At 35.5% G+C, this 27,498-nt stretch overlaps 3 protein-coding genes across 5 annotated transcripts in view; 1 reads left to right on the top strand and 2 right to left on the bottom strand.

Annotated features, from left to right (window-relative positions):
* Positions 1 to 1,507: 1,507 nt before the first annotated feature.
* LOC128014894 (diamine acetyltransferase 1) lies at positions 1,508 to 5,909 on the bottom strand. The gene is made up of 6 exons (XM_052598589.1): positions 5,656 to 5,909; positions 5,021 to 5,072; positions 4,849 to 4,932; positions 3,470 to 3,571; positions 3,345 to 3,385; positions 1,508 to 2,057 (listed from the first exon to the last, which is right to left on the bottom strand). The coding sequence occupies exons 1-6, from the start codon at positions 5,719 to 5,721 to the stop codon at positions 1,887 to 1,889; spliced, it is 516 nt and encodes a 171-aa protein (XP_052454549.1). The 5' UTR covers positions 5,722 to 5,909; the 3' UTR covers positions 1,508 to 1,886.
* A 3,590-nt stretch (positions 5,910 to 9,499) lies between these two features.
* LOC128014893 (peroxiredoxin-4-like) lies at positions 9,500 to 12,706 on the bottom strand. The gene is made up of 7 exons (XM_052598588.1): positions 12,453 to 12,706; positions 11,898 to 12,015; positions 11,423 to 11,539; positions 11,227 to 11,349; positions 10,891 to 11,021; positions 9,689 to 9,723; positions 9,500 to 9,618 (listed from the first exon to the last, which is right to left on the bottom strand). The coding sequence occupies exons 1-7, from the start codon at positions 12,658 to 12,660 to the stop codon at positions 9,571 to 9,573; spliced, it is 780 nt and encodes a 259-aa protein (XP_052454548.1). The 5' UTR covers positions 12,661 to 12,706; the 3' UTR covers positions 9,500 to 9,570.
* Positions 12,707 to 13,238: 532 nt separating this feature from the next.
* Positions 13,239 to 27,498, top strand: part of LOC128014892 (serrate RNA effector molecule homolog) — a 35,336-nt gene continuing 21,076 nt past the window's right edge. Inside the window, exons 1-11 of one of the 3 annotated variants that reach the window (XM_052598587.1) lie at positions 13,239 to 13,384; positions 13,708 to 13,854; positions 14,928 to 15,056; positions 15,957 to 16,103; positions 16,195 to 16,383; positions 17,513 to 17,682; positions 17,774 to 17,952; positions 18,029 to 18,130; positions 18,212 to 18,392; positions 18,473 to 18,624; positions 18,853 to 18,914. In XM_052598587.1, the coding sequence (XP_052454547.1) occupies positions 13,736 to 13,854; positions 14,928 to 15,056; positions 15,957 to 16,103; positions 16,195 to 16,383; positions 17,513 to 17,682; positions 17,774 to 17,952; positions 18,029 to 18,130; positions 18,212 to 18,392; positions 18,473 to 18,624; positions 18,853 to 18,914 (1,430 nt within the window). In that variant the 5' untranslated portion in view covers positions 13,239 to 13,384; positions 13,708 to 13,735. Of the gene's footprint in view, positions 13,385 to 13,454; positions 13,612 to 13,707; positions 13,856 to 14,913; positions 15,057 to 15,956; positions 16,104 to 16,194; positions 16,384 to 17,512; positions 17,683 to 17,773; positions 17,953 to 18,028; positions 18,131 to 18,211; positions 18,393 to 18,472; positions 18,625 to 18,852; positions 18,915 to 27,498 lie in introns of those variants that run through there. The other 2 variants (XM_052598585.1, XM_052598586.1) reach the window with 2 other exon arrangements.

Genomic DNA, 27,498 nt, shown 5'->3' with positions numbered 1-27,498 from the left:
CAAACAACTGACTGTAACACAGCTGGACTGAGCAATGCTTGCAGGACAACTTTAAAGGGGTCATCATAGGATGCCCATTGTCTACAAGTTGATATGATTCTTTGCAATCATTTAACCAATCCCATCAATCTGCAAGTCCCAATGTGACTGCTTATACTATGCCCTTAAACTATGTACTCTTTAGGTGAAGAAAAATAACACACTTTGAGTGTTTAGTAGAAGAGTAGGCATGCTTTGAGACAAACTTTCTGTAGTTCTGAGCCAAATCCTTTGCTGAAGCGCAATGCATTGTGGGCATTATAGCCGTTAGAGTGTGCACGGATCCATACTTCAAAAATGTATCTGAAATAACAAACCATATGGGGACTTCTGGCATACTCTGCTTTGGGACACACTTATTCGAATCTCACATACTGTTTAGGATGAATAGTATGAACACTGGCACGCAGGGCAGGTTTCTATTTACAAAGTGTTTTTGCAGTGTTGAGCATTGTAGCCAATCACAGACATGTCTTTTGATTTCTTCAATGCAATGCTTAATCAGAGATGTTTACATTCAAATCCACTTACCGCTCAATACGCAGGAGTTTTGTTCAATGCTGGAATCTGGGGCCTAGCATAAAGCCGGTTTAGCTGGCTAGCCCGGTACGTTTCAGTTTAGTTTGTGCAAACTCTGGGTTATAGGTACTACGACTGTGTCTCTGCTTTAATCCTGTGTGCATCGCCTTAGTAACTTATGCAAGACATCACCATACCTCCTCAGCTGATTAATCACAGCCCTACTTTATATACATTTCCTGAACAAAAATCTTCTTGTTTCATTTGGTCAGCATATTACAGTTAAAGGTTTTACAGAAGGGATTTTTTTTATCATTGCTTATATCAGAAAATACTGTCAACAGCCAGAAAACAAACAAATTTCACCATGATTAGGGTAAAAATATTATATGTTGAACAAACCCCTCAGTAAAAACCTTCAGAATATGAAGAAACCTGATAAGTTTGCTGTAAGGGAAATAATTTTTTTTAGAAAATAGCCTTTAAATTATATTTATTGTGACTGAAATCTCTAGAAATGGCAATAGATAAGGTGCCTGAAGTTTAGTGTCTGGGGAAAGTTACTTTTAAAAGAACTGTGTTAGAATATTGCATTATACTCTCTTTAAAAAGGAACTAATTGTGTTTTTATGGTAAGTAATGCATTACACTACTTTTGAGTTACTTTTTCACATCTGGGCTGGGCTTTCACATCAAAAGGGGAAATTATTAATAAGCCTCAAGCTGAAGGAAATGTAAATTCACGTCTGTACCGCAGCTCAAACAAACCTGAAGAATGAAGAATAGGAATGCATTAGAAGTTCAATGCTCTTCAGCAATAATAAAAAAAAAACTTCATTTCAAGAAGTCATTTTTGCTTTACCCACCAACGCTTGTCTCACCTTGGTAGAATCGTTTTGTTGCCAAGTATAAAATGAGGAAGATGAGGGAATAAAGCGTAAAAAATATGTTCTATTTTAAACGTTTTATTAAGAAACGAATTTAAGATTGAAGTATACAGAAGAAGTGAACATGCCACATCAGTACATATGATTCATTACATTACATCCTGATTCATGAATGATTAAATCACAAAAGAAAATACATATTTTATGTATATTTTTACTTCAAAACAAGAATTTTTTTTTTTGAAATGATGTCGAGAGAATTACACATCTCACTTTTTTTTTTTTTTTAAGGTGTGAACTCAATGATTTATGGGTATTATGGGTAAGAATTAAAGGTTTGGGATGTAACATCACACCCTGAATGCTTCAAAATGACTTAAAGATCTGTCCACTTTAGTGAACACCAGAGGTTTAATCACTGACTGCAACGATCTCCCGTGTTCACTCCTCATCGGTCATCTTGAGCAGGTTCTGCTTGTCGATCTTAAAGAGCCTCCATCCTTCCTCCAGCGAGAGATCAGACGCTCCACGCCGTTTGTAAAACTCAATGGAGGACTTGTTCCACTCCGCCACGATGAAGTGCATGCTGCTGCACCGAGTCCTGACCGCCGTCTGCAGAAAACCAGCAAATGATTGGAGAAAACTGACTGAGTACAAGAAATACAGCCGGGAAGAACACCGGGAGGTGCTGTAATGTTAGATTATTAACCGGGGAGTAATTATTAACTAGTATTGTATACTTTGAGCTTTGGTACCCTTGTGAAAAAGAAGTAGACTTCAGCGTACTAATAATAACCCGAAAAAAAGAGCTGGTGTTGAAACAATTTTCAGTCAGATATTGTTTGTTAATTTCACAAATGTGACCATGAACCACAAAAGCAGTCTTAAGTCACTGCGTTAAACAACAACAACAAAAAAACATTGTTTGGGATCAAAATTATAGATTTTTCTTTTATGCTAAAAATCATTAGGATATTAAGTAAAGATCATGTTCCATGAAGATATTTTGTAAATTTCCTACCGTAATTATATTAAAATGTTTTGTACTTTTTGATTAAAAATGTTCACTTATTTATTTATTAGTAATATGCATTGCTAAGAACTTCATTTAGACAACTTTAAAAGCGATTTTCTCAGTATTTAGATTTTTTTGCTCCCTCATATTTTATATTTTTTACAGAGTATATAATTTAAAACGTAAATACTTAAGTGCAAACTGAATGTGATGTTTACAGACACTTAAAATAAACATAAATAAAATAAATTTATATTAAATCAAATGCATACTTATGAGTTTTTTGACTCACTTATGTAGGACTAAGCAGTACATCTTTATGTTTATGGTTAACTAAAATATTCTTTAATGTGATGTTTTAAGGATATTTGTAATTTCATGTATTAATGATGATGTTGATATTTTGTACATTTAAAATATATTAACTTTCAATTCAATATTTAATAAAACACTACAGTTAAAATAATAGTCCAGTACTTTATATGTGCTGTAGTATGTTAGTCAACACATGGACATAAGTGTACTTCTTTAAAGCATGACAAAAGTTGATTGAAACATGATTTATAATGCACTTTTAAGTAAAATATCATTACAAAGTGCACTTCTTAAAAGTGTACTTAAGTGTGTTAAGAAACGAAGTCATGAAAGAGTATTTTTAAGTACATTTATGTAGGATTAAATTCCATTAATATAATTTTTTGTTTGTTTTTTTAAATATTACATTATTTTTACTTTTTAAAAGTACACTTATATGATTGTATACTGCAACTGCACATTCAATACAATTAAGCGCACTTTTGTTTTCACAAGGGTTTCCTCGCTGGCCATAGAAATAAATGTTATTGATCCTTTTGGTGTTATATATAAAGGAAGTTTAAACTTACCTGACTCAGTTTCTTCAGGATTTCAGACCCAATTCCAAAACCTGATTTTAATAGAAAGAAAACTGTGTTACATGACGGTGTCTCATAATATTTGACATCTTAAATGTATAAGGTCACATTCATACCCCGAAACTCTTTCATGACATAGAAGTCCTCCAAGTAGAGCAGTTTCCCAATCCAGGGGTCATAGGTGAAATAATACATGGCAAAGCCAATGATCACATGACCTGGAAACACAGTTCAATCATTGTTTCCAGCAAGAGAAAAGCATTTCTAAATCAAAGATGAATCAGAGTTTGCATGAAGACAAATGCTGTTGGTCTGCAACTTGCTTAAATTTGTTTAAATTAATTTCAGATGGGATTATCGGCACCACAACCCTCGCATACACGACAGTCACGTCATTCCAGGAGTCACAGTTTGGCTGGATCCATCATTTATTCTGTTGATTTGAATGTTTATACCACAATGCAAACATATTTTCTAGGGATGCACTGATAAGAACATATTGTCCGATACCGATAACCGATAATTAGTTTTTTTTTTTCTTGTTTTTTTGAAAGCCTGATATCTTGGCCGATAAATCTTTATTCAAGTTTTTATATACTTTTTGAAAGCCTGGTTATAAAAAGGTCTCATCATTAAAAGCCACATCCCAAACACTGTTTTGAACAGCCTGGTTTGAACGTTGTATGTTTTAAAGATAGTTTTACTCTCCCAATACCAAATTTCACCATAAAAAGTCTTAAAAATAAATAAAATAATGCATAAATAATGTAATCGAGTTGGCTCAGGTCAGAGTTTCTGAAGGATATAATCCATTATTTATCAGCTTTAAGTTATCGGCACAATTTTCTTATCGGACTGATACCGATAATAGAAAAATATTAACATTTATTGGCCGATACCGATATGGTGGCCGATTTATCATGCATCCATAATCTTTTCTTACTTTTTTTATATTTTCATATCTAAAATATTTTTTTTATTTAAAGTTACTGATGCATTTTTCTTAATTTCTTATGTCATTTTGCTTCTCAAGCAAACATTTCGATTTATGACTATTTTTTATATCTGTACTTGAAAATAAGACAAGAATACTAAGAATTTAAATATAGTAGGGTTAGGAACACAGATTAAAGTCTTTTTGAGACATTTTTCAGAAAACAAGACTTAATATCTATTATCTTAAACAATTTTGCTTCTTAAGTCAAGTATATCTGTGTCTTGATTTAAGAAGAAACAGAGGAAGAAAATCATTTTTGGCAGTGTGTATACTTATATTTTTCCTAAAAATAATTTTTTTTTGGGTGAAATGAAACTAATGAACTACATGCACTTCATGTTTCTTGTATGTGTAAAATGTGCGCTGCAATGCAAAGTGTTACCAAACACAGTTTTTGGTCATTATGCACAGAAGCACGCTTTGTAACCCAAGTGTCAGTGGGAGATATGGAAAAAAGCAGAACAGCATGACATATTGTGCATTGAAACACAAACTTACCATCAACGCTCTGCTCCTGTTTGGGAACTTCTGCCACGATACAGTGATAGAACGGATGATCTCCAAACCCGTCCTCCAGCAGATCTACACGAGCCAAAGAGCAGCTAGAGGAGTCAAAACACAAGCTACAAACTCTGAAAACATCATTGCATTTACCTCCAAATGTACTTACCTTTCTCAGTGAGAATAACTTGATCTTCCATTTCCTCAAATTTTGCCAATTCCTAACAAGAAACATGCATATTCAGGTTTGAAAATCATAAAGTTAGGATTACTAACTATACTGTAACTCTCCAGATTTCATCATCACATTATTTAAGGTCAAATTAAAAGGGAACAGAAAAACAAATAAATAAATCACACTGGTCTAGAAACAAATTTTACTAATAAATTACTAGTAAATTTCATAATTTCAACAAATAAATATAAACATTTGAATATAAATATAAAAATAAAACAAAATTTAAAATAAAGGAAACTACAACTTACGCAACACATTAAACATGAAAAAAAACCTGAACTCTTATTTTCTTGAACAGCATACTTCAATAGTCTTTATTTATAACTTTGGAAAATCATTTTTGTTACACAGATTTTAAACTGCCTTTAATAGGATCCATCCAATAGTTACATACCTTTATTAAATATTACAAATAATAATAGCAAAAATAGACAAAAAATACATATTATAAATAAATAAACAATAGTATAAATGAAATAAATTATAAATAACAATGAATATAAAACAATATAATAAATTATAATAAAAAAAATTATTTTATGAAGAAAACTGCAAGTATTTCATACCTTTATGAGTCGCAGTATGTCAGACACGTCCTTGGGCTCGGCTTTCCGTAATATAAAATTGGCCATTTTCTTCTTTTGCTCTTTTTTCCTTTGCTGACTAGTCCTCTGTATGTGAAACGTAGTAAGATCTGTTTCTTCATCCGCTTCTCAGAGGTTTACCCTCAGCTACAAGCCTCAGATCTGCTTTCTTCTGCTTGGAAAGGCATCCAGTGGCTGGTGTGATGAAGCGTCCGCTGAGCTCAGAGCTGAGATGCTTCCTCCTTTTATTGATGTTCATGAGGGGCAGAAACCTTCAGGCCACTCCCAGAAAAACCTGCTGTGCATCGGGTCCTTCCTGAAAAAAAGTGGTCTGTTTGTGCACTCAAAGCAACACGGGTTAATGTTTATCATTCTAGAAAGATCATCACTCGTTCATGTTCTTCATTTTCAAACCACAGATCATGTTCTGTACATAAGCATCAAATAAAACAGACCTTTGAATTTGCAAATGCAATCTTGTATTACTTGCAATATATATTTATTAATTATATATATATAAATATCCACTTTAATTACAGACAAATACAAATGTGCACTAAAATAAACACTTATTTAACACAATATTTACTATAAATTCACAGATTTTACTAATGACACTTTTGCTAATCAACAAGTGAATAATCTGATCACCAAAAAGAAAAAATAAATAAATTCACCAAATGTTCAAATAGCAGTCAATAAAAGTAATGCAAATAATCCTATAAATACTATACTGTACTATAAATATTATACATATAAAATATAAAATGAATAAAAGAAATTGAAATAAATAATAATTTTAAATAAAAAATAATGTAAATATAAATTAATAGTATAAATAAGTTATAAAAATGATCAAAGTAAAGTCAAAACTAGAAAATCAGTGCATATTTGTAATTTTAAACAAGTAATCTGACTACAAAAATCACAAAATAGTCAAATATCAGTTGATTAAAGTAATACAAATTATAAATAAAATTAAATGATAGGATAAAAATAGCAATAACATTAAAAATATACAAAATGTAAATAATATAAATTATAGTATTAATAAAAAGCATATAATAAATAAGTTGCATAGCATGAAAAAAATAATAATCATCAAACTGTTATAAAAGCAATAAAAAGAAAGTCATCATTTAGAAAACATTTTTCACAAAAGAAAATGGCATCACGATTTTACAATCAAAAATGTGTCTTGAATATGAATGCATCCCTGAGGATTGAAGGAAACCTGCAAAAACCATAAAAAAAACAAAAAAAAACATACAAACGGTATTCTGTCAAGTTTGTATATGACTTGATATAAATCAGGGCCAGCGTGCTTGAGGAGGGTCACTGTTTTGCCACGAGTTAATCTGTGGTGTATTTTGCCATGAGGTGCTTTTGTGTATCATCAACAAAACTCGACTTACAGTTGGTGGCTTGATGGAAATTACAGTTACAGTAAAAATGCAGGACAAAGTCCAAATGAAGCACAGCTTCTGGATATTTCAGATTTTAAAATCTCAATTAGTAATTTCACCTTCTTTGGTATGACAGTTCAAGTTGATCAAGTGTTTCTGCAAATATAGATTTTAAACAAAAAATATGTAAAAAAAACAAAAAAAACGGATTGATGAATGGAAACCCATTTGCACGTGCAACTGGATGATATATAAATGTATAAATATAGATAATATTGCAACAGAATATCCTAAACTGTGTGACTACTGATTTTTCTTGCAACATGACACAGACAGCATTTTCATGGAAAACTTTCCAGAGTTTTCACACCGCACCTTTGACCCGCTGCACACACAAACACAGAGTATTACAGTAACATGCAAAACTAAAGAAACTGGCCACTTCAATTTATACATTTATTTTCAGCAGTGCAAAAAAAATGACCAACTGATGAAAATTCTGTGACAGAAAAAAACAAAAGCTTTTAATTCCAGATTATAACAGTGCTTTAAGTGGGCCGGTACGCACAGGTACTCAGTACTCGGGACGCTCATTTGGACAATAGAGGTTTTAATCTTTTGGCTGCGCTGCTGCTTTTCAGAGCGCCCTTCACAATGCACGCTTCTTAATTCTTCCTCGTTCGGAGTATGGAGTGTGAATCATTTGAACCAGTTCGGGAGTTCGTAGCGGGTTCGCGAATCATCTGAGTCAGTTTGGAGATTGCAAATCATTTGAGTCAGTTTGGGAGTTCGGAGCGGGATCGCGAATCATTTGAGTCAGTTTGGGAGTTCGGAGCGGGATCGCGAATCATTTGAGTCAGTTTGGGAGTTCGGAGCGGGATCGCGAATCATTTGTGTCAGTTTGGGAGTTCGGAGCGGGTTCGCGAATCATTTGTGTCAGTTTGGGAGTTCGGAGCGGGTTCGCGAATCATTGAGGCAATTTGGGGATCGCAAATCATTTGAATCAGTTTGGGAGTTCAGAGCGGCTTCGCGGATCATTTGATTCAATTCGAGAGTTCGTAGCGGGTTCGCGAATCATTTGAGTCAGTTTCGGGAGTTCAAAGCGAGTTCACGAATCATTTGAGTCAGTTTGGTGACCACGAATCATTTGAATCAATTCGAGAGTTCGTAGCGGGTTCGCGAATCATTTGAGTCAGTTCAGGAGTTCGGAGCGGGATCGCGAATCATTTGAATCAGTTCGGGAGTTCGTAGCGGATTCGCGAATCATTTGAGTCAGTTCGGGAGTTCAAGGTGGGTTCGCGAATCATTTGACTCAGTTTGGGGATCGCGAATCATGTGAATCAGTTCGGGAGTTCGTAGCGGGTTCGCGAATCATTTGAGTCAGTTTGGGAGTTCGGAGCGTGAATCATTTGAGTCAGTTCGGGAGTTTGAATGCAGTAATGCAGTAGCTCTTTCTAAGGGAATTTTTTCAAAATACTTTTGCACATTTTATTTATGTTCAGTAGTTCTTTCTTGCTCAAGCAAATCCACAAACTAATAAAAAGATTTATTATTAAGATCGCCTGTTGACTGCTGTATATAAAACCCCTTCAATATAGTTGTTGTTACCTCAGGGGATGAGGGGAATCATCAAAAAAAAAAAGAAAAAAATATATATATATTGCCCAAAATGCATAACTTTATTGTCTAGCAGTTCCTACGTTTGCACTTTGACCTTAACATCTGTCTGGGACAGGGTCAGGAAAATTTAAAAGCATGACACTGTTATGTTTGCAGTAACACAGGCCTTTCCTTAAAAACAGTCCCATGTTTCCTGTTCACAGTCATTTGATGCTCATGTAGTCTCCATACAGCTCAATGTACTGCAGTGACATCACCCTGATGATTTTCTACACATTTAATTTCAGAAAAACACCCGTTTTGTTGGGATTGTGCTATAAAAGCTGGTTCTACATCGCCCTCTTGTGTCAGACGCATCATTTTAAAATTTTATTAATTTTGTCATTATTTAATATCTCTATACAGTTTTTGATATTTTAGTACATAGATAACATGAATGAAAATATGAAGTATACTCAGCAACTAGCTAGAATAAAAATCAAATAAAGAAAACAAACATATTTCAATTAACAAATGTTTTTTTTTCTTTTTTTCATGATTTTATATTTCTAGAATAAGTTTAAAAAAAAAAATCATGAAAGAAATAAGAAAAATAAATAAAATAAATCAGCCAACATGGCCAAGAAAAATAACTTTTTTTTTTTTTTTGAAAAAAGTAAAAAATGCTGAGAAGGAAAGTCATTTTTTCCAGTGCATTTTTCTAGACTTTCTCAGTAGATATTTCCACTTTTTAACATTTCTTTAATTTCTATGACACGAACAATCAGACACACATTGCAGGGAAGAAACAGGACTACATGTTTATCAAAACTCTCCTTTTATTCTGTGCTTCAGAACAAACACGTGTAGTCAAAACATTCAGCTCAGTTTATCAAAGTTTATCAAAGTACTTGAGTTTTCCAGCGGGGTCTGGGATAATCTGTGAGGAAAGAAGAGAGATACTGTAACCAGAGACCACACACACACACACACACACACTGAACTCTTACCGTATCACTGCCAGGCTTCCATCCAGCAGGACACACTGACATCAGAGAGACAGACAGAGTCAGCAACACCAAAACCAAACCGTTATGTTTATCTCATGCACACTCATGTACTTAAGTATGTGTGATAAGATATTTATATTGCAACATTCTGGTGGATAATGCATTGATTGTACAATTAGAGATTGACTGATATATCTATACATATCTTCTATTACACATTTCAAGAATATACTTGTTTTTGTTTTCTTTATTTGTGTTTATGTACATTTAAAAAAAATAATAATTCTGGTCTATTGTTTGTTTAGCATGTGTAATCATTTAAATGCATAAAAACAACTTGATTTGTAAATTTTTTTGCTTAAAATAGCCTTATGAAATGTTTTTTTCCCCTCTGAAATTCAGTGTATTTTCTTTTTTCTGGTTATCAAATGAAGGCATAAAACATTCATTTAATTTATCTTTTAATTATTGAAAATTAAGCTAACTTAATTTTTTGGTAAACAAAAGGGATTTATTATTTTAAATAAACCATGGAGGAAATGTTGTGCGATTATTCCTTAAAATTTTTTAAGTTTGTTTCATTTTAATAGTAGTAGTAGGCTATGTACATTCTGCTGAACAATGGTAATACATTTCTGGCAAATATTTTTTTAAATTCTTTAAACTAAACCGGACTTTTATTTTGACGTGTATGTAATGTGATGCTAGTTTTACTTAAATCAAACATATATATTTATATATAATAAGATATAATATATACGGTATATATATATATATATATATATATATTTATATATATATATATATATATAATTTTTTTTTTCAGTTTTATCTCAAATTTAGCTATCCGAAGCAACATTTCTAATTTCCCTCTAAGTTTTTCATTTTATATTTGTATTGTTTGCATGTATTCTATTTGTTTTTATTTTATTTCCACTTTATTTCCAATTTTTAATAGTTCTAGTAAACAATAACAACTCTGTTCTGAACGTGAGCTGATTGGATAAACCACCGTCTAGCTGTTTTTTTTTTCCTCTCAATTCTCAAACTCTGCATTTGCATCCAAACGTGTTAAGGATCAAAAACATTTAATCTCATAAATCACTATGTTAACATTGGCAGCCCATGTAAACACTGTTATAAACTATTTTTCAAATTATAACTTTGACAAACGTGTGTCATCAACACAATAAATGGCGTACCTTCTCCGTGTTTATCGGTGTACTGGAAGGCCTGCACCAGTCGGAGGGTCTCGTCCACAGAGCGTCCCACCGGCAGATCGTTCATAGTGATCTGTCTGAGGACACCTTTCCCGTCGATGATGAAGAGACCTCTAAAAGACAGCAGAGGATAAACCCATCACCACAGAACTCAGCAGGCAAGACATTCGTGTGATACTGGAACATACGCTTTAAAATCAGGGTTCTGGTTTTTCACTTTCCATTTGTTTCTGATTACATTTTCAAGGATGCATTTGTAAATATTCATTTACTGTACAATATTAAAGGTCCACAAATGAAAAGTCCCAGTTTCAGTACCGTAGCGTGTGCCCTTGATCCTCAAGAAAGACGCCGTAGTCCTTGGAAATCTGATGAGTGAGGTCAGAAAGAAGAGGGATCTTCATTGGTCCGAGACCTCCTTGTTTCCTGGGCGTGTTGATCCTGATGAAAGAAACCAGCGGTGTCATTCTTAGCCCTCGCTTATCTAAGAGATGAAGGAGTGTGTTCTCCTCACCAGGCCAGGTGTGTAAACTGAGAGTCCACCGAGCAGGCCACCACTTCTGCGCCGATGGCCTGAAACTCGTGCACACGATCACTGAAGGCGATGATCTCGGTAGGACACACAAACGTGCTGCGAATTAACACAAACGTGTTTTCAACATTAATAATAATTAGAACCATTGTTAATTAACTGAGCACCAAATCAGCATATCATTCTGATTTCTGAAGATCATGTGATACTGAAGACTGGAGGAATGATGCTGAAAATACCGCTGTGCATCACAGAAATTAATTATATTTTTAAATATATTCACAAAGAAAACTGTTATTTGAAATTATAATAATATTTCACAACATTACTGCATTTACACAAGAGACCTCTTTTAAAAACATTGACAATCTTAATGATTGTGAACTTCTGATAAGTGTTTTGTGCATTCAGTCATCTAAATTGAAGAATAACTGAGGTTTGTGTAGTCAGAGCTCACAAGTCCAGAGGGTAGAAGAAGAAAACCAGGTATTTTCCTTTATAATCGGACAGTTTCAGCTCCTTAAACTCGCCGTTGATCACAGCTGTTCCTTCCCAGTGTGGAGCTGGCTTTGAAACTGAAAAGAAAGGAACATATCACAACGTCTATAATTATTGCATGAATGTTAGTGTGCATATGCATGAATGTGAACTGCTGTATCTTTAGAGATTCGGTAGCATGCTGAAAAAAACTGTCTTGGATCCAAGTCTTCAAGCATGACGTGTCCTTAAAAGCTGTGTGCTTTGCACAAATAAACAGCACATACTAGTATCTCAAACCCTGTGCATGAATTATTCTGATAATGCATCAGATGAACGGTCATGCTGACAATCCTTCTGGAACAATTGATTTAACGCTATGCTATATCATCGTAGTGACAGCTGTTGGATATATATATTGTAATTAACATTTTAATTGAGATTTAAAAAATATTGAGATTTATTTAAGACCATGTTTTTCATTAAAATCCATGCATTGAGCATGCATGTAGTTGCATAAATGAGAGAAACGCACTTTTGGCTTTGCTCAGGTGAAGGGAATGGTCAGAGACGGGGACGCGGAAAGCCTCTCCTGGATAAACGTGTCCACCGGCGTAATTATGACACTCCTGCTCCTTCTTCCAGTCTGCACCGTTACACAGAACCGACTCGGTGAGTAAAAGCAGCGCGCAAACCACGCCGAGCCATTCTCTGGGAGTCTTAACGCAGCGACTGATATCCATTGCTGAGTCTTGCAGGAAGCGCGTCTCTCTCAGTTCGATTATTATTCCTCCTTCAGAGCGCGCGCTCACATCGTCGATCTCTATGATGATCGGATGGGCTGCAGCTGCGCTCTATTGAGCGGGTCTGACGACGATTGCTATGATGTAGAGATCTGAGGTTTCCGCACCAGCGCGCCATTACAAATCATTTATTTATTTATTTTCCTCCATTAGAATCCATCGTCAGTCACGTACCAAAGAAGAATTCATTAATGTAATGTTTTATTAATATTTTTTTGATTATTAATCAACAGTGTAACAGTATTTGTTGTTATCCTTTATTTTTATTTTGATAACGTCAAATAAATACATCATAAATAAAACCCTTCATGCAAAAATATTCATTTTATTTTGTTTACCTGAATGTCATGACCATTAACGAAAATCGAGAACCGTGAACAATATTTATAAAATATTTTTTATTTATATCTCAGGTGTAACGTTACTGAAAGTAAATATATTAGGTAAATGTTCGGATTATAAAAATGTTTGGAAATGCTAAGCATTATTATTATTATTATTATTAAAGCAAATAACAAATAAAATGTGCAAAAAAAAAAAAATCCTTAAAAAACACGGTTACGCAGTTGTTTTGTATATGATCGTCACTTCCGCTGCAGTTGTTCCGGACGCTCGAGCGCCGGCGGGAGTTCGCATGATCAAAGCCTTTTAAACCTAGGAACCGGTTAGTATCGGTCATAAACCTATTATTTTATGTTTTACTACCACTTTTTAACATCTACTGAACGTTATACGTGGCGACAATTCCATATTGTCCGAACGCGCTCGCCCTTATCGAGTCTTTTCCGTACAAGAACGCGCGCCTCGCGTTCGTCATTTGCGATTATTTTATGAATATGAGTCGCGTGTCACGTCCGTTGGAGATCTAGAATGTTTGACCGTTAACGACAGGTCGATTTTTAGAGAGTAGTGATTTGAATGACCTCCAGTCAGTGACGCCATGTGATAACGTTACAGTTAATGAACCGGTTTCTCTCGTGTTTACAGCGAACCTTCCCGCTCAGACGGAGACACGATGGCCGACAGCGATGACGAGTACGACCGCAGACGCAGAGATAAGTTCCGCCGCGAGAGGAGCGACTACGAGCGGTCCCGGGAGAGAGAGGAGCGCCGCAGAGACGACTGGAGCGACCGGTGAGGACGAGCGAGGCATTCATCTCAGTATTTTATAACAGAACGAAAATAATTGTCATACAAGTGTGGTTTCATGGTGATTGTCACACATCGCTTTCAGTTTATTCAAGGTGCACTTTTTTCTTAACGCAACAATTCATGACAAACAGTTTGAAATGTAGCCACGTTTAAATTATAATAACAAAACATTATCATATTTCCTTGAGAGTGCTAATGTGATCATTCTGTCAGTATCAGTAATAATGATTTTTAATGAGAAAAAATAAAAATTTAATTTTTACACGACAATACCGTTCTCAACTATAAATGTAAAACTTTGTTATTTGGTCGTTAATTCACACTCTAACTTTAACACTCACTATTCTAATTCTATTATTAAAAAAGAAAAATCCAACTACTTTTATAATCTCTTTGTATTCTATTTTCTTTTCATTTATTATGCAATTATAAAAAAAAGACCTAACACCAGCTTGATCTGTTCTTTTTCTATTCTATAGGTTTACTTTTTATTATACTATTTAAAACAAACTTGATACATGTACTGCACTAGATTTCTGAGACTTGTTTGGCACTTATATATCATTGCTCTTTTGTTGTTTTTTGATTGCTTCCATTGTCCTCATTTGTAAGTCACTTTGAATAAAACCGTCTGCTAAACGATTAAATCAAAATGTATTTAAAGGCCAAGCAGAGGGAGTGTTTCTGATCAAACCTCCAAACATGTGATATCCCTGAAAAGCCCTGGATGTCCTGTAAAACTCCTGGCATGTAGGGTCTCAGAAATTCACTAATTGACTAAATGAACAGCCAAAACACACTAAGTTTTACATTTATAGTTGAGAAAGGTATCGTCGTGTAAAAACACCCCTAAGATGACATGCATAAACTATGATAGAAACACGTCTACTGAATATATTGCAGCCAGTTAAATTTATCAATAATTTGCCCAAGTCTGATTGATTATTACCCTCTTTAATGTTTCTGATGGTTATGCTCTGCTCAAGAGACTTGTATGCTTGCATATTTTTATGTATATTTGTTGTGGTTGTCGTTTACTGGCGGCCCTCGGCTAGAGAATGGGACCGGGGCCGCGAGCGACGCAGCCGAGGGGAGTATCGTGACTACGACAGAGGCAGACGAGAGAGATTTTCCCCTCCACGTCATGACATGAGCCCTCAGCAGAAGCGCATGAGGAGAGACTGGTAAGAATTACTGTGTTTTTAGGTTAAGAGATCTCTTTTAAACTTCTGTGTTGAAACCCAACCGACTGGCTCCCTGTCTGCCACATAGACAGTACTCGAATTAAAATGGGACACATTTGGAAATGACGCACATTCAAGACAATTCAACAGAGTTTGTAAAGTGGTTCTCTGAGTGCCCTTTGAGTTTTAAGACATTCCACTCCAGTATAAAACCTAGGATTTGACTTTAAGATTATTCACAGATATTTTATTAATGCACAGTAGAAAGTATTAATATTAATAAAAAAAAAAATAAACTTTTTTTTTTTTAAGGAATATCAAATGTTCCATGTTTTAATTTTAACAGGTTTTTTTTTTTTAACAAGAGTTGTTAAATGCATACATTTTATTTATATTTTAAAAGATTGGTTAAATTGCTAATATTGGGCCTTCAATTGATTACCACATTTATTTATTTGTATATTTTTTGGGAAGATTTAAGCAGAGGCCATATTATTGTAAATATTTTAATCATCATTTTAATCGAGACGTGTTTTTTTTTTTTTTTTTTTTAAATCTCAAAATCCAAAGAAAATGGAAAACTTGAAGAAAAAAAACCTTCAAGTCTTTAACTTTAATAAATAGTTTTGACATGTTTTATTAATTACCTTTTTTTTTTTTGTATCAAATTTAATTTGACCATTAAATGAAATCCATAATTTAAATTGCAGAAAAAAAGCAGAAATGGAAAAAACAAATTTGAGGAATAAATAAAATAGTTGTTTGTAGGGTCCTATACTTTAAGCATAAAAATACAAAGAGCACAGAAATAAAGTATACGTCTGTAATGCCATGTAGGCAGCTCACTAGCTTTTGAAATGAAGCCAAAGAGATAAAATGCCTCTTCTGCTCTCTTCTCAGGGATGACCATGGAGGTGACCCTTACCATGGTGGCTATGATCTGGGTTATGGAGGCGGTGGAGGGCCCGGTTATGCCCCTCCTCAGCCGTGGGGTCACCCGGACATGCACCTGATGCAGCCCCATCATGGGATCCCCATCCAGGCCAGGTGAGCAGGAACAACACGAGCGGCTCTACTGTGCACCGTTCCCTTGCACTGATCCTGTGTGGTCACCTCCTTCTCCTGCTCTTCCTTTCAGGCTGGGAAACATCCATGACATGGATCTTGGTCCTCCTCTTCCTGTGATGAAGACCTTTAAGGAGTTCCTGCTGTCCCTGGACGACTCTGTGGATGAGACGGAGTCGGTCAAACGCTACAATGAGTACAAGATCGATTTCAGGCGGCAGCAGATGCAGGACTTCTTCCTGGCCCATAAAGACGAAGAGTGGTACGAGAACAATTACTGTTTTTGCTTTAGCTTTCTGTTTGTGAAGCACAAAGCATCAGCCTCTGAACATTTGACTCTGTTCTGTTAATAATACATTTGGTCTGTAGTTAAGATGGTTTAATAATGTGAAAAGGCTTTTGTCTTGTAACACAGAGTACAACTGTGACTATCCTTTTAATAGGTGTTTAGTAAATTATGACAGTCATTTGCGAAATACTCTTTTAAAGTTGTAGTTCATCCAAAATTGAAAATTTTATTTCTTTTTTGCATGAACTATTTCTTTAAAGTTTGAGTGTTTTATATGCTTCTGATTTATGATTCTAATTAATGTCTGTCTGTTATCTCATCAGTTTGTGTCCACAGCGACTGAATTGGTCTCATCATTGACTTGTTCATTTCAGGTTTTTGCATATTGTTCTCTGGTTTACAAATTAACAAAAACCCTTCTTCCCTCCATCACCAAAAGGTATTGGAAGATGAGAAAAGCTCTTGGACGCGCCGCAGGAGTCGCTGTTAGTTAGTCAGGGTTTGCACTGCGCACAATGCAGCTGCCTTTAGAATCCAAGTACCAGGGCTTTTAGCTAGAGGCGTTCACGGAGAGCTTTGTTATTTTGATTTTTTTTTTTTTTTCTGTAGTGTGTGATACTTTTCTTCCACTTCTTCACTTTTGATATTTGGATCAATCAAACCTCCCCAAAAATGCAGAAATAGTGTGTATGCACACACTCCTCTAAGAAGACGCTCTCTGTGTAAATGCGTTGTAATGCGGGGAGTACATCAGGTAAAAACACAACGGGAAATGTTTTGACTCTAGTTTCTTGATAATGCATCAGTTTTTAGTGTTGCTTTTACTAATTATTTGTTTCTACTTCGTTGGTGGTGAGTGTACCTTACTGTATATACACAAACACACACTTAAACACAAGTTTGGTTTAAAGCATGTGTAGTAAGATAATGGGTTATTGGATCCAACGTTGATTTATCAAAGCACATTTAGATGTGTAGAAGGCAGGTTATATCTAGCAGGTCTCTTGGTGATTAGTTTGTAAGGTTGACTTCAGGTTGAAATAGTTGCTAACATGCTGGTTTTTTTTTTGTCCCTCTTCCTCCATTTCTGTCTTCCTGTCAGGTTTCGTATGAAGTACCACCCGGATGAGGCTGGGAGGCGTAAAGCAGAAGCCCACAGTGCTCTACAGAACCGGCTGAACGTCTACATGTATCTGATGGATAATAACGCATTTGAACCGGTCTCTTTGGACATAGAGCATGCTCCACAAATCACCAAGATTTTAGATACAGGTATAGAGAAGTGCTTTTCATGTGCTAGTTTTAAATGTCATGTCTATCCAAACGTATGATCACTGATAATGATGATCTGTGGTTCTGTTAGCTGTAATAAAGATGGAAGGAGGAACGGAAAATGACCTACGTATCCTGGAAGAGCCCAATGAGGAAGAGGAGGAGCGAGAGAGACTGTCATCCGGTGGGCCTGGTTCTGAACCTCCCAAACGGGACGAGCCCAAGCCGGCGGATGTTGAGCGCAAACCCTCGACTGAAAAAGACAAGATGGTGAGGGATTGTTGCGTAACCGAGCAAAGGATCACAGTGTTTTGAGAATCACTTATGGTGAATTTGGTGTCTTTAGGGCGAAGGTGATGAGGGCACTGAGAAGGATGCAGCTGTTTGTGAAGGAGAGGAGAAGACTGAGAAAGAAGCACCTGCTGAACCAATCCCAGAACCCAAGAAGGTTAGTTAGCTAAGTTCTGTTTTGTAACTTGGATATTGGTTTGCAATAATTGCATTCTACAGTTTTTTTTTCTCTCTCTAGCTAAGTAAGAAGAGGAAGAGGAAACACAGTGGAGACAGTGAAGACGAAGCTAGTGCATCTGACAGCGAATCCGATTCTGACTCCGACTCGAACTCTCGCTGCTCAGAGAAACCCTCAGAAAGAGCGAGAGAACCCGACGAGGGAGAAGAGAAGGAGGAAGAGGAAGAAGAGGAGGGGGAAGGTCAGTCTCAAGGCTTCTGAAGATTAATAATCCGTGTCAAGTGTCATGGTTGTGACCGCTGTGCTTCTGCTCTTTTAAAGCCACTGATGTGAAGGAGCAGAAGGAAAAGGAGAAAGAAAAGGAGAAGAAACCAAAGGACGATCAGCCTCCGCGGCCTCGACCTCTTCACAGGACATGCTCTCTCTTCATGAGGAGCATCGCTCCCAGCATATCGAAGGCGGAGATCGTCGCTGTAAGTGTGCACGTAAAATGGGGGTTGCATGATTGAATTGAATGCTATAGTCATGCGCATCTTGTCAGTAAAAGCCAGTTCTGTGATTAGTAGGAAATCTCCATCATGTGCATTTACTACACAGAGTCATGACAGTCGCAGCTTTTGCCTAATCACAAGACATCTGCAAAACAATAACTGTTCATAAATGATCTAAAGACTGCTATTTTTATTTTATTTTTTTTGCAGCTGTGTCGACGTTATCCGGGATTTGTGCGAGTGTGTTTGTCGGAACCGCAGCCAGAGCGCAGGTAAGTTGAAGTTGGAGATGCTTTTGAGTGGATGGTGTAGATGAAATTCTTATTTTCAGCTTATTGAGGATATTAGGGGTTGCATTTTCTGTTACGCTGATGTAAACTGTGTTTTCAGGGTCACCACCTGGCCGTAGCCCTCTGGTTCTCTTCTGTCATTTTTGACCCTGAAATTTTCTGCATAGATTTTTTTTTTTTGAACTATTAATACTTTATCGGAATGGTAAAAAACTTTGTAAAGATACTGGTACTTGCTATTTCAATATGTCTTGGACGTGATTCGAAAAGGTTAAATAGTCCAGAAATAAATGGGCATATCTGTAATATGTACTCGCTCCGACACTGTGGTCAAAAGTGTTTTTCAAATAATGCTTAGTGCACCTTTTAAGTAAGAATTGGCCACGTGTCGTCTTCAAAAAGAGACCGAACGTGAGCCTGTGATCCAAAGCATTCCATATTTAGGGCTCAAGCCCGAAGGGGCGAAGAGCCCTATTGTTCTTCTAAGGATTATTAGGGCTCAAGCCTGGAGGGCGAGAGCCCTATTGTTTTCCTTAGGATTATTTGTTATTATTATTAGGGCTCAAGCCCAAAGGGCGAGAGGCCTATTGTTTTCCTTAGGATTATTTTTTATTATTATTATTATTATTATTATTATTTTCCAACGTCTCGGGGGCTTTTGGGGCCCTTAACGTGCTTAAAAAGTCTTGAAAATTAGCACACAGATTGGAACCTGCGGCCATTAGGGCCGGGCAGAGACTGATACACGGGCGTGGCACAGGGGCTCTACAGCGCCCCCTGGAATATGGAGGGCCATATATCATACATTCTTGCTCGTAGACGTATGAAACTCGGTACGCATATAAATCTCATCAATCCAAACAACTTTTGTATTGCATATCATAGGCTCCGCCCAACAGGAAGTTGGCTATTTAGGGTTTAGTATTCAAATTTTTCGTCAAAGTTGTGGGGGCTTTTAGGGTCCTTAACATACTCAAAAACTCTTGAAAATTTGCGCACACTTTAGAATTGGTGGCCTTTAGGAGCCTGCAGAGGCTGGGACCCGGGCGTGGCACAGGGGCTCTACGGCGCCCCCTGGAACACAGTCAGAAATGTTGATGTATAGCTCACACATACTTGCACATATTCATATGAAACTCAGTACACATATAGATCTCATCGTGCCGAACAACTTTCGTATTGCATGTCATAGGCTCCACCCAACAGGAAGTCAGCTATTTAGAGTTATGTAAAAAGCGCATGCTCTGGAATTTGAAATACTTGTCATAGGTTTTTTTCTCGATTGCCGCCAAACTCGGTCAACATGATCTCAAGACACTGGGGATGAAAAATTGCCAGGGGATTTTTGATATCTCGAACGGTTTGCTCGTGGCGAGGCGTTGAAATTATGGCGAGAAATGAGAAACAGGAAGTGTCTAATACCGTCCACATACATTTCCTGATTTTAATCAAACTTCATCAGATTATTCGTTGTATGATGTCGATCGCATATATGTGACTATTAGGAGTCAAAGTTATAGCGCCACCAACTGGCAGAAGGAAGTGTGTCATTTTCAAAATGATTTGAATTCAGCATCTTATTATTACTCGATTTGCTTCAAACTTCATCAGAATAATGTTAAAACACAGCCGATATAAATCTGCAAGGGGGATATTGATATCTAAAAAATTGTTGGCGTGGCAACATGTCAAACTGGAATACTTCTCAGGTGATTTTGAGGCAAATAACATACTTAGAATTTCACAAAACTCTGAACACACATCAGTATTTCTGATAGGAACTTAAATTGTGAATGGATTTTGGATAGCTTGAATGGTTTTGCCGTGGTGATTTTTTTAAATGACCTTACAAAGGGAATCATTATTGTATTTTTAAATTGCAGCTTCCAAACACGTCAAATAATTTTTTAATACAGATGAAAAAGTCATTCTGAGGAAATATGCATAGTTTCACGACTTTACAACACTGTATGGATAACAGAAAACTAAAAAACTGTCAGACATCTCATCTCACTCTGTCCCTCTGTTTGAGTATGTGTGCTTCAGACTTCCATTGTCTGAGAGAAATTGCGCCCCTACAGGTGCAATTACCGGACTTTTACTTTCACTTTTAAATCGGTTAAAAATACAAATAAATACTTAGATTTAATTCACACTGACAAGCTAAACCAACATATCTGATTATTACCGGTTCAGGGCTCATGGATAAATTATTTCTGGCCAGAGATACGTGAGAAATAGGAGAGATGAATCACCGCTGTGACCACGAGCGTCTGGAGTAAAGAGCTCAGAAAAAAACGAATTTATTCCTGTTTTAAAGCTTTTAAAAATAAATTATTACAGCGATATCACACAATCAACCAATTAGAACACACCAAGAGCTAAATTCAGATGTTTTTGAACTGTTTGTGTGAAAATGAAATATTTGTGGCTGCCTATCTGAAATCACCGCCTCCGATCAGCGCTTACAGTGTCGAGCTCAAAACAAACGAATTTATTCTTGTTTAAGAGCTTTTTTAAATAAAATATTACCACAAATGCACACAATAAACCCATTGTAACACTACAAGAGGTAAATGCAGGTGTTTGTGACCTGTTTAAGTGTGCAAGACTATTTGAAAGCGCGGCTGGCAGAATAACATATCTCTCTTGAGCGCAGGTTTCTGTCTTTCGTCGTACGAACGAACACATCACGGACAAGATTATTTCAAAACACATAATAGCTTGGCGACTATAAACGAAAACAGCCACGTGAACATAAACTGGATCTACTGGATTTGAATATTAAAGTGACCACATTTACCACTTGCTTCTGTCTTTAATTTTAATCTATATAAAAAAGGAAACTCATTCGACTTGGCTGCTTTTTTAATGTGTGCGTATTTATTTATTTACCTTTTTATACATTTTGTATAATTTCATAGTTTGTGTATTACAATTATAAAAACAAAAATAAATTTAGCCACTCACATAGAAATAGCTTAGGCCTTAACCTTTTTCTGACAGTTTTAGGGATTTTTAAAAATCCTAAAAAAACCTTATTTGTGCTGCAAATAATAATTTCAAACTCATTTGATACTGACCTATGACATCCTGTGACATTATATTTATTTTAACTTACATAATCTCATGGATGTAACAGTAAATCTGTTCAGCTCACAGATCAATACTAAGCTGTATTGCAAGCAGAACTTTCACAAATGCTTATGAGTCATTTAAGGATTTGATAACACTGTAAAATAATGTCTAATTTGTTAACATTAGCAAATGCATTGATAACACTTTATAATAACTGCACTCATTAGTAAATAGTCAGTTCATGCTTTATAAAGCCTTGTCCCAATATTAATAGTCAGTAGTAAGCAGTTTATAAATACAGCTATAAATAGCTTGTCCTTGGTTTATAAGCACATTTATTAAAAAGGAGAGTAAGTTATCTTCCTATGAAAAATAAAAGATAAAAATAAACAAACAACAACACAGATTGATACAGAACTCAGAAATTTTATTGTGGATTTATGATAAAATCAGCCTGTAAATGAATTCATACTCCTCCTCATACTACTCCATACTCCTTTTTCAACATGATGCCAATATACTGAGATGTTAAATTGTGAATGGGTTTAGGATAGCTTAAATGGTGTTGCCACAGAGATTTATTAAAGTAACATAAAAAAATACAATAGTTATTTTACTATATCTTTACAATTTTTCATTCTAACTCTTCATAATTTTTTATATAAGTAGAAGTCCTCATTTGAAGGAAGCACAGTAAGTTTCATAGCTTTATCATTTTCAAGAGCCAGCATAAAATTTAAACTATCATAACTTATAAATCAAGCTTGCAATTCTTAGTACCTATAATGGCCACCTGAGGGAGCTATAGGATTACTTTTAAATAATTATTGGAGAAACGAGTATGATTTAAATAATTTATAGAAATCTTTCAAATAAAATAATATGTATTTTATGTATTTTACTGATAAAATGACCCTCACTTAATTAGAATAACAAGCTGAAGTATTGTGAACTGTATATTAAGAATAATTCTTTATAGGCTTTATGGACAGATACGTTTTGAGTGACTCTTGAAGGTTCAGCCCCACATCCTCTTTTACCACTGTTTAACGAATTAATCTTACAGAACAGGTGTGAATGAATTTTGGATAGCTTGAAGGGTTTTGTCGTGGTGATTTTTTTAAATAATAGTAAAAAAGGAACCAGTAAATGTATTTTTATTTTTTTAAAGTGCAGCTTCTAAACACTTAAAAAAAAATGTACACATAAAAGACAAGTCATTCTGAGGCATATTTCCTCAGAATGACTGGTCTCATGACAATAGTTTCATGACTATACAACACTATATGGATGATAGAAAATTAAAAAACTATCATACATCTGATGTCACTCAGTCCCACTGTCACTGTGGGTAGTGTGTCTGTGTGTGTGTGTGTGTGTGTGTGTGTGTGTGTTAAGTGAATTAGGTGTGAAACTATCAGGGAGCATTTAGTTTCCAGCGCCAACATTTTACAGAACTGCCACTTTCCTGGAGTCTCCAGAATTACTCGGTGTCAGGCTCTGAGAGATCTAAGATTCCAAAAAATGATTTAATTAGAATACCATGAAGTATTGTGAAATACTATATATAAAGACTTTATATATAGGCTTTATGAACAGATTAGAGTGACTCGTGAAGGACCAGCAGCACCTCCTCTTGTCCGATGGTTTGAGGAATATATCTTCCAGAATCCGGGATTAAGATTTAGGAGCTCATTTTTATTCCACCTCCTTTCCTGAAAGTCTGTCTTGCAGAATTGACTAAAAATTAATCTTCACATTAATTCCTAATTATTTTGCAATTCTTTTTGTCAGTTCTTCTTGACCTGTTTTTTTCTTCTTCTTTTCTGACCTCATGACCCAGTCAGCATTTTTTGTACAATGGTCAAGTCTTAACTTATCCATTTCTGTATTGCATGTGTGTTTGATATTTATCATGGGTATTTCATAATTTTCGACTTTACAGTTTGAGTTAAAACTCTTTTTTTAGCGCATTTCATCTGTAAAAGAAAACATGCCTAATAATTCTGCACACATGAATATAAGGAGTTTTTCTCTTCCAGCTTTCCTGGACTATTGTATAGCACTCATAAATGATTAAATGAAAAATAATGGTAGTTATTAAGATTGATATGGTTTGGAATTGGTCAAATGTGCTTGGAAAAAAAATCACAATAAAACAATGTTTTAATGTTTAATTTTGGAATATGAACTGACATGAATGAATGTTATATAAATATTGTTCATATTAACATAATGTTTATAAATGAAATCTTATTGTAAAGTGTTACTAAAGTTAAATATACATTGTTCTGTGAATGTGATTTTAAAGTCTAGATGATTCGGATTAACCCTTTATCTGGCGTATCCTTTAAAACCTCACTGCCAGAGGGATATTGTGAATGCATGTGCCCGCTGGGCACAGTTTACCTGATGCCACCGGGGTGGCGATGGCATTGGTGGCTTGAGCCCGCCATCGCTGCTTGCAGCTATATTTATTATTATTATTATTATTATTATTTTTTTTTTCCAACGTCTCGGGGGCTTTTGGGGCCCTTAACGTGCTTAAAAAGTCTTGAAAATTGGCACACAGATTGGAACCTGCGGCCATTAGGGCCGGGCAGAGACTGATACACGGGCGTGGCACAGGGGCTCTACAGCGCCCCCTGGAATATGGAGGGCCATATATCATACATTCTTGCTCGTAGACGTATGAAACTCGGTACACATATAAATCTCATCAATCCAAACAACTTTTGTATTGCATATCATGGGCTCCGCCCAACAGGAAGTTGGCTATTTAGGGTTTAGTATTCAAATTTTTCGTCAAAGTTGTGGGGGCTTTTGGGGTCCTTAACATACTCAAAAACTCTTGAAAATTTGCGCACACTTTGGAATCTGTGGCCTTTAGGAGCCTGCAGAGGCTGGGACCCGGGCGTGGCACAGGGGCTCTACGGCGCCCCCTGGAACACAGTCAGAAATGTTGATGTATAGCTCACACATACTTGCACATATTCATATGAAACTCAGTACACATATAGATCTCATCGTGCCGAACAACTTTCGTATTGCATGTCATAGGCTCCACCCAACAGGAAGTCAGCTATTTAGAGTTATGTAAAAAGCGCATGCTCTGGAATTTGAAATACTTGTCATAGGTTTTTTTCTCGATTGCCGCCAAACTCGGTCAACATGATCTCAAGACACTGGGGATGAAAAATTGCCAGGGGATTTTTGATATCTCGAACGGTTTGCTCGTGGCGAGGCGTTGAAATTATGGCGAGAAATTAGAAACAGGAAGTGTCTAATACCATCCACATACATTTCCTGATTTTAATCAAACTTCATCAGATTATTCGTTGTATGATGTCGATCGCATATATGTGACTATTAGGAGTCAAAGTTATAGCGCCACCAACTGGCAGAAGGAAGTGTGTCATTTTCAAAATGATTTGAATTCAGCATCTTATTATTACTCGATTTGCTTCAAACTTCATCAGAATAATGTTAAAACACAGCTGATATAAATCTGCAAGGGGGATATTGATATCTAAAAAATTGTTGCCGTGGCAACATGTCAAACTGGAATACTTCTCAGGTGATTTTGAGGCAAATAACATACTTAGAATTTCACAAAACTCTGAACACACATCAGTATTTCTGATAGGAACTTAAATTGTGAATGGATTTTGGATAGCTTGAATGGTTTTGCCGTGGTGATTTTTTTTAAATGACCTTACAAAGGGAATCATTATTGTATTTTTAAATTGCAGCTTCCAAACACGTCAAAGAATTTTTTCATACAGATGAAAAAGTCATTCTGAGGAAATATGCATAGTTTCACGACTTTACAACACTGTATGGATAACAGAAAATTAAAAAAACTGTCAGACATCTCATCTCACTCTGTCCCTCTGTTTGAGTATATGTGCTTCAGACTTCCATTGTCTGAGAGAAATTGCGCCCCTACAGGTTCAATTCCCGGACTTTTACTTTCACTTTTAAATCGGTTAAAAATACAAACAAATACTTAGATTTAATTCACACTGACAAGCTAAACCAACATATCTGATTATTACCGGTTCAGGGCTCATGGATAAATTATTTCTGGCCAGAGATACGTGAGAAATAGGAGAGATGAATCACCGCTGTGATCACGAGCGTCTGGAGTAAAGAGCTCAGAGAAAACGAATTTATTCCTGTTTTAAAGCTTTTAAAAATAAATTATTACAGCGATATCACACAATCAACCAATTAGAACACACCAAGAGCTAAATTAAGATGTTTTTGAACTGTTTGTGTGAAAATGAAATATTTGCAGCTGCCTATCTGAAATCACCGCCTCCGATCAGCGCGTACAGTGTCCAGCTCAAAACAAACGAATTTATTCTTGTTTAAGAGCTTTTTTAAATAAAATATTACCACAAATGCACACAATAAACCCATTGTAACACAACAAGAGCTAAATGCAGGTGTTTGTGACCTGTTTAAGTGTGCAAGACTATTTGAAAGCGCGACTGGCAGAATAACATATATCTCTCGAGCTGCAGGATTCTGGCTTTCGTCGTACGAACGAACACATCACGGACAAGATTATTTCAAAACACATAATAGCTTGGCGACTATAAACGAAAACAGCCACGTGAACATAAACTGGATCTACTGGATTTGAATATTAAAGTGACCACATTTACCACTTGCTTCTGTCTTCAATTTTAATCTATATAAAAAAGGAAACTCATTCGACTTGGCTGCTTTTTTAATGTGTGCGTATTTATTTATTTATCTTTTTATACATTTTGTATCATTTCATAGTTTGTGTATTACAATTATAAAAACAAAAATAAAATTAGCCACTCACATAGAAATAGCTTAGGCCTTAACCTTTTTCTGACAGTTTTAGGGATTTTTAAAAATCCTAAAAAAAACCTTATTTGTGCTGCAAATAATAATTTCAAACTCATTTGATACTGACCTATGACATCCTGTGACATTATATTTATTTTAATTTACATAATATCATGGATGTAACAGTAAATCTGTTCAGCTCACAGATCAATACTAAGCTGTAATACAAGCAGAACTTTCACAAATGCTTATGAGTCATTTAAGGATTTGATAACACTGTAAAATAATGTATAATTTGTTAACATTAGCAAATTAATTGATAACACTTTATAATAACTGCACTCATTATTAAATAGTCAGTTCTTGCTTTATAAAGCCTTGTCCCAATATTAATAGTCAGTAGTAAGCAGTTTATAAATACAGCTATAAATAGCTTGTCCTTGGTTTATAAGCACATTTATTAAAAATGAGAGTAAGTTATCTTCCTATGAAAAATAAAAGATAAAAATAAACAAACAACAACACAGATTGATACAGAACTCAGAAATTTTATTGTGGATTTATGATAAAGCCTGCAAATGAATTCATACTCCTACTCATACTACTCCATACTCCTTTTTCAACATGATGCCAATATACTGAGATGTTAAATTGTGAATGG

This window comes from Carassius gibelio, chromosome A5 (genome assembly GCF_023724105.1).
Source record: "Carassius gibelio isolate Cgi1373 ecotype wild population from Czech Republic chromosome A5, carGib1.2-hapl.c, whole genome shotgun sequence".
Taxonomy (NCBI): Eukaryota; Metazoa; Chordata; class Actinopteri; order Cypriniformes; family Cyprinidae; genus Carassius; species Carassius gibelio.
Note: the sequence above shows the minus strand (reverse complement) of the source record. Positions and strands in the feature narration are given on the sequence as shown.

Excerpts from the sequence above, each read along its gene's own strand:
- LOC128014893 (XM_052598588.1), bottom strand. The coding sequence starts at position 12,660 with ATGGATATCAGTCGCTGCGTTAAGACTCCCAGAGAATGGCTCGGCGTG. Across the intron at positions 11,540-11,897 it reads TTCTTCTACCCTCTGGACTT|CACGTTTGTGTGTCCTACCG; the intron begins GTGAGCTCTGAC and ends GTTAATTCGCAG. Across the intron at positions 9,619-9,688 it reads GGAAGCCTGGCAGTGATACG|ATTATCCCAGACCCCGCTGG; the intron begins GTAAGAGTTCAG and ends CTTTCCTCACAG.
- LOC128014894 (XM_052598589.1), bottom strand. The coding sequence starts at position 5,721 with ATGGCCAATTTTATATTACGGAAAGCCGAGCCCAAGGACGTGTCTGAC. Across the intron at positions 5,073-5,655 it reads ACATACTGCGACTCATAAAG|GAATTGGCAAAATTTGAGGA; the intron begins GTATGAAATACT and ends GTTTCTTGTTAG. Across the intron at positions 2,058-3,344 it reads TCCTGAAGAAACTGAGTCAG|ACGGCGGTCAGGACTCGGTG; the intron begins GTAAGTTTAAAC and ends GGTTTTCTGCAG.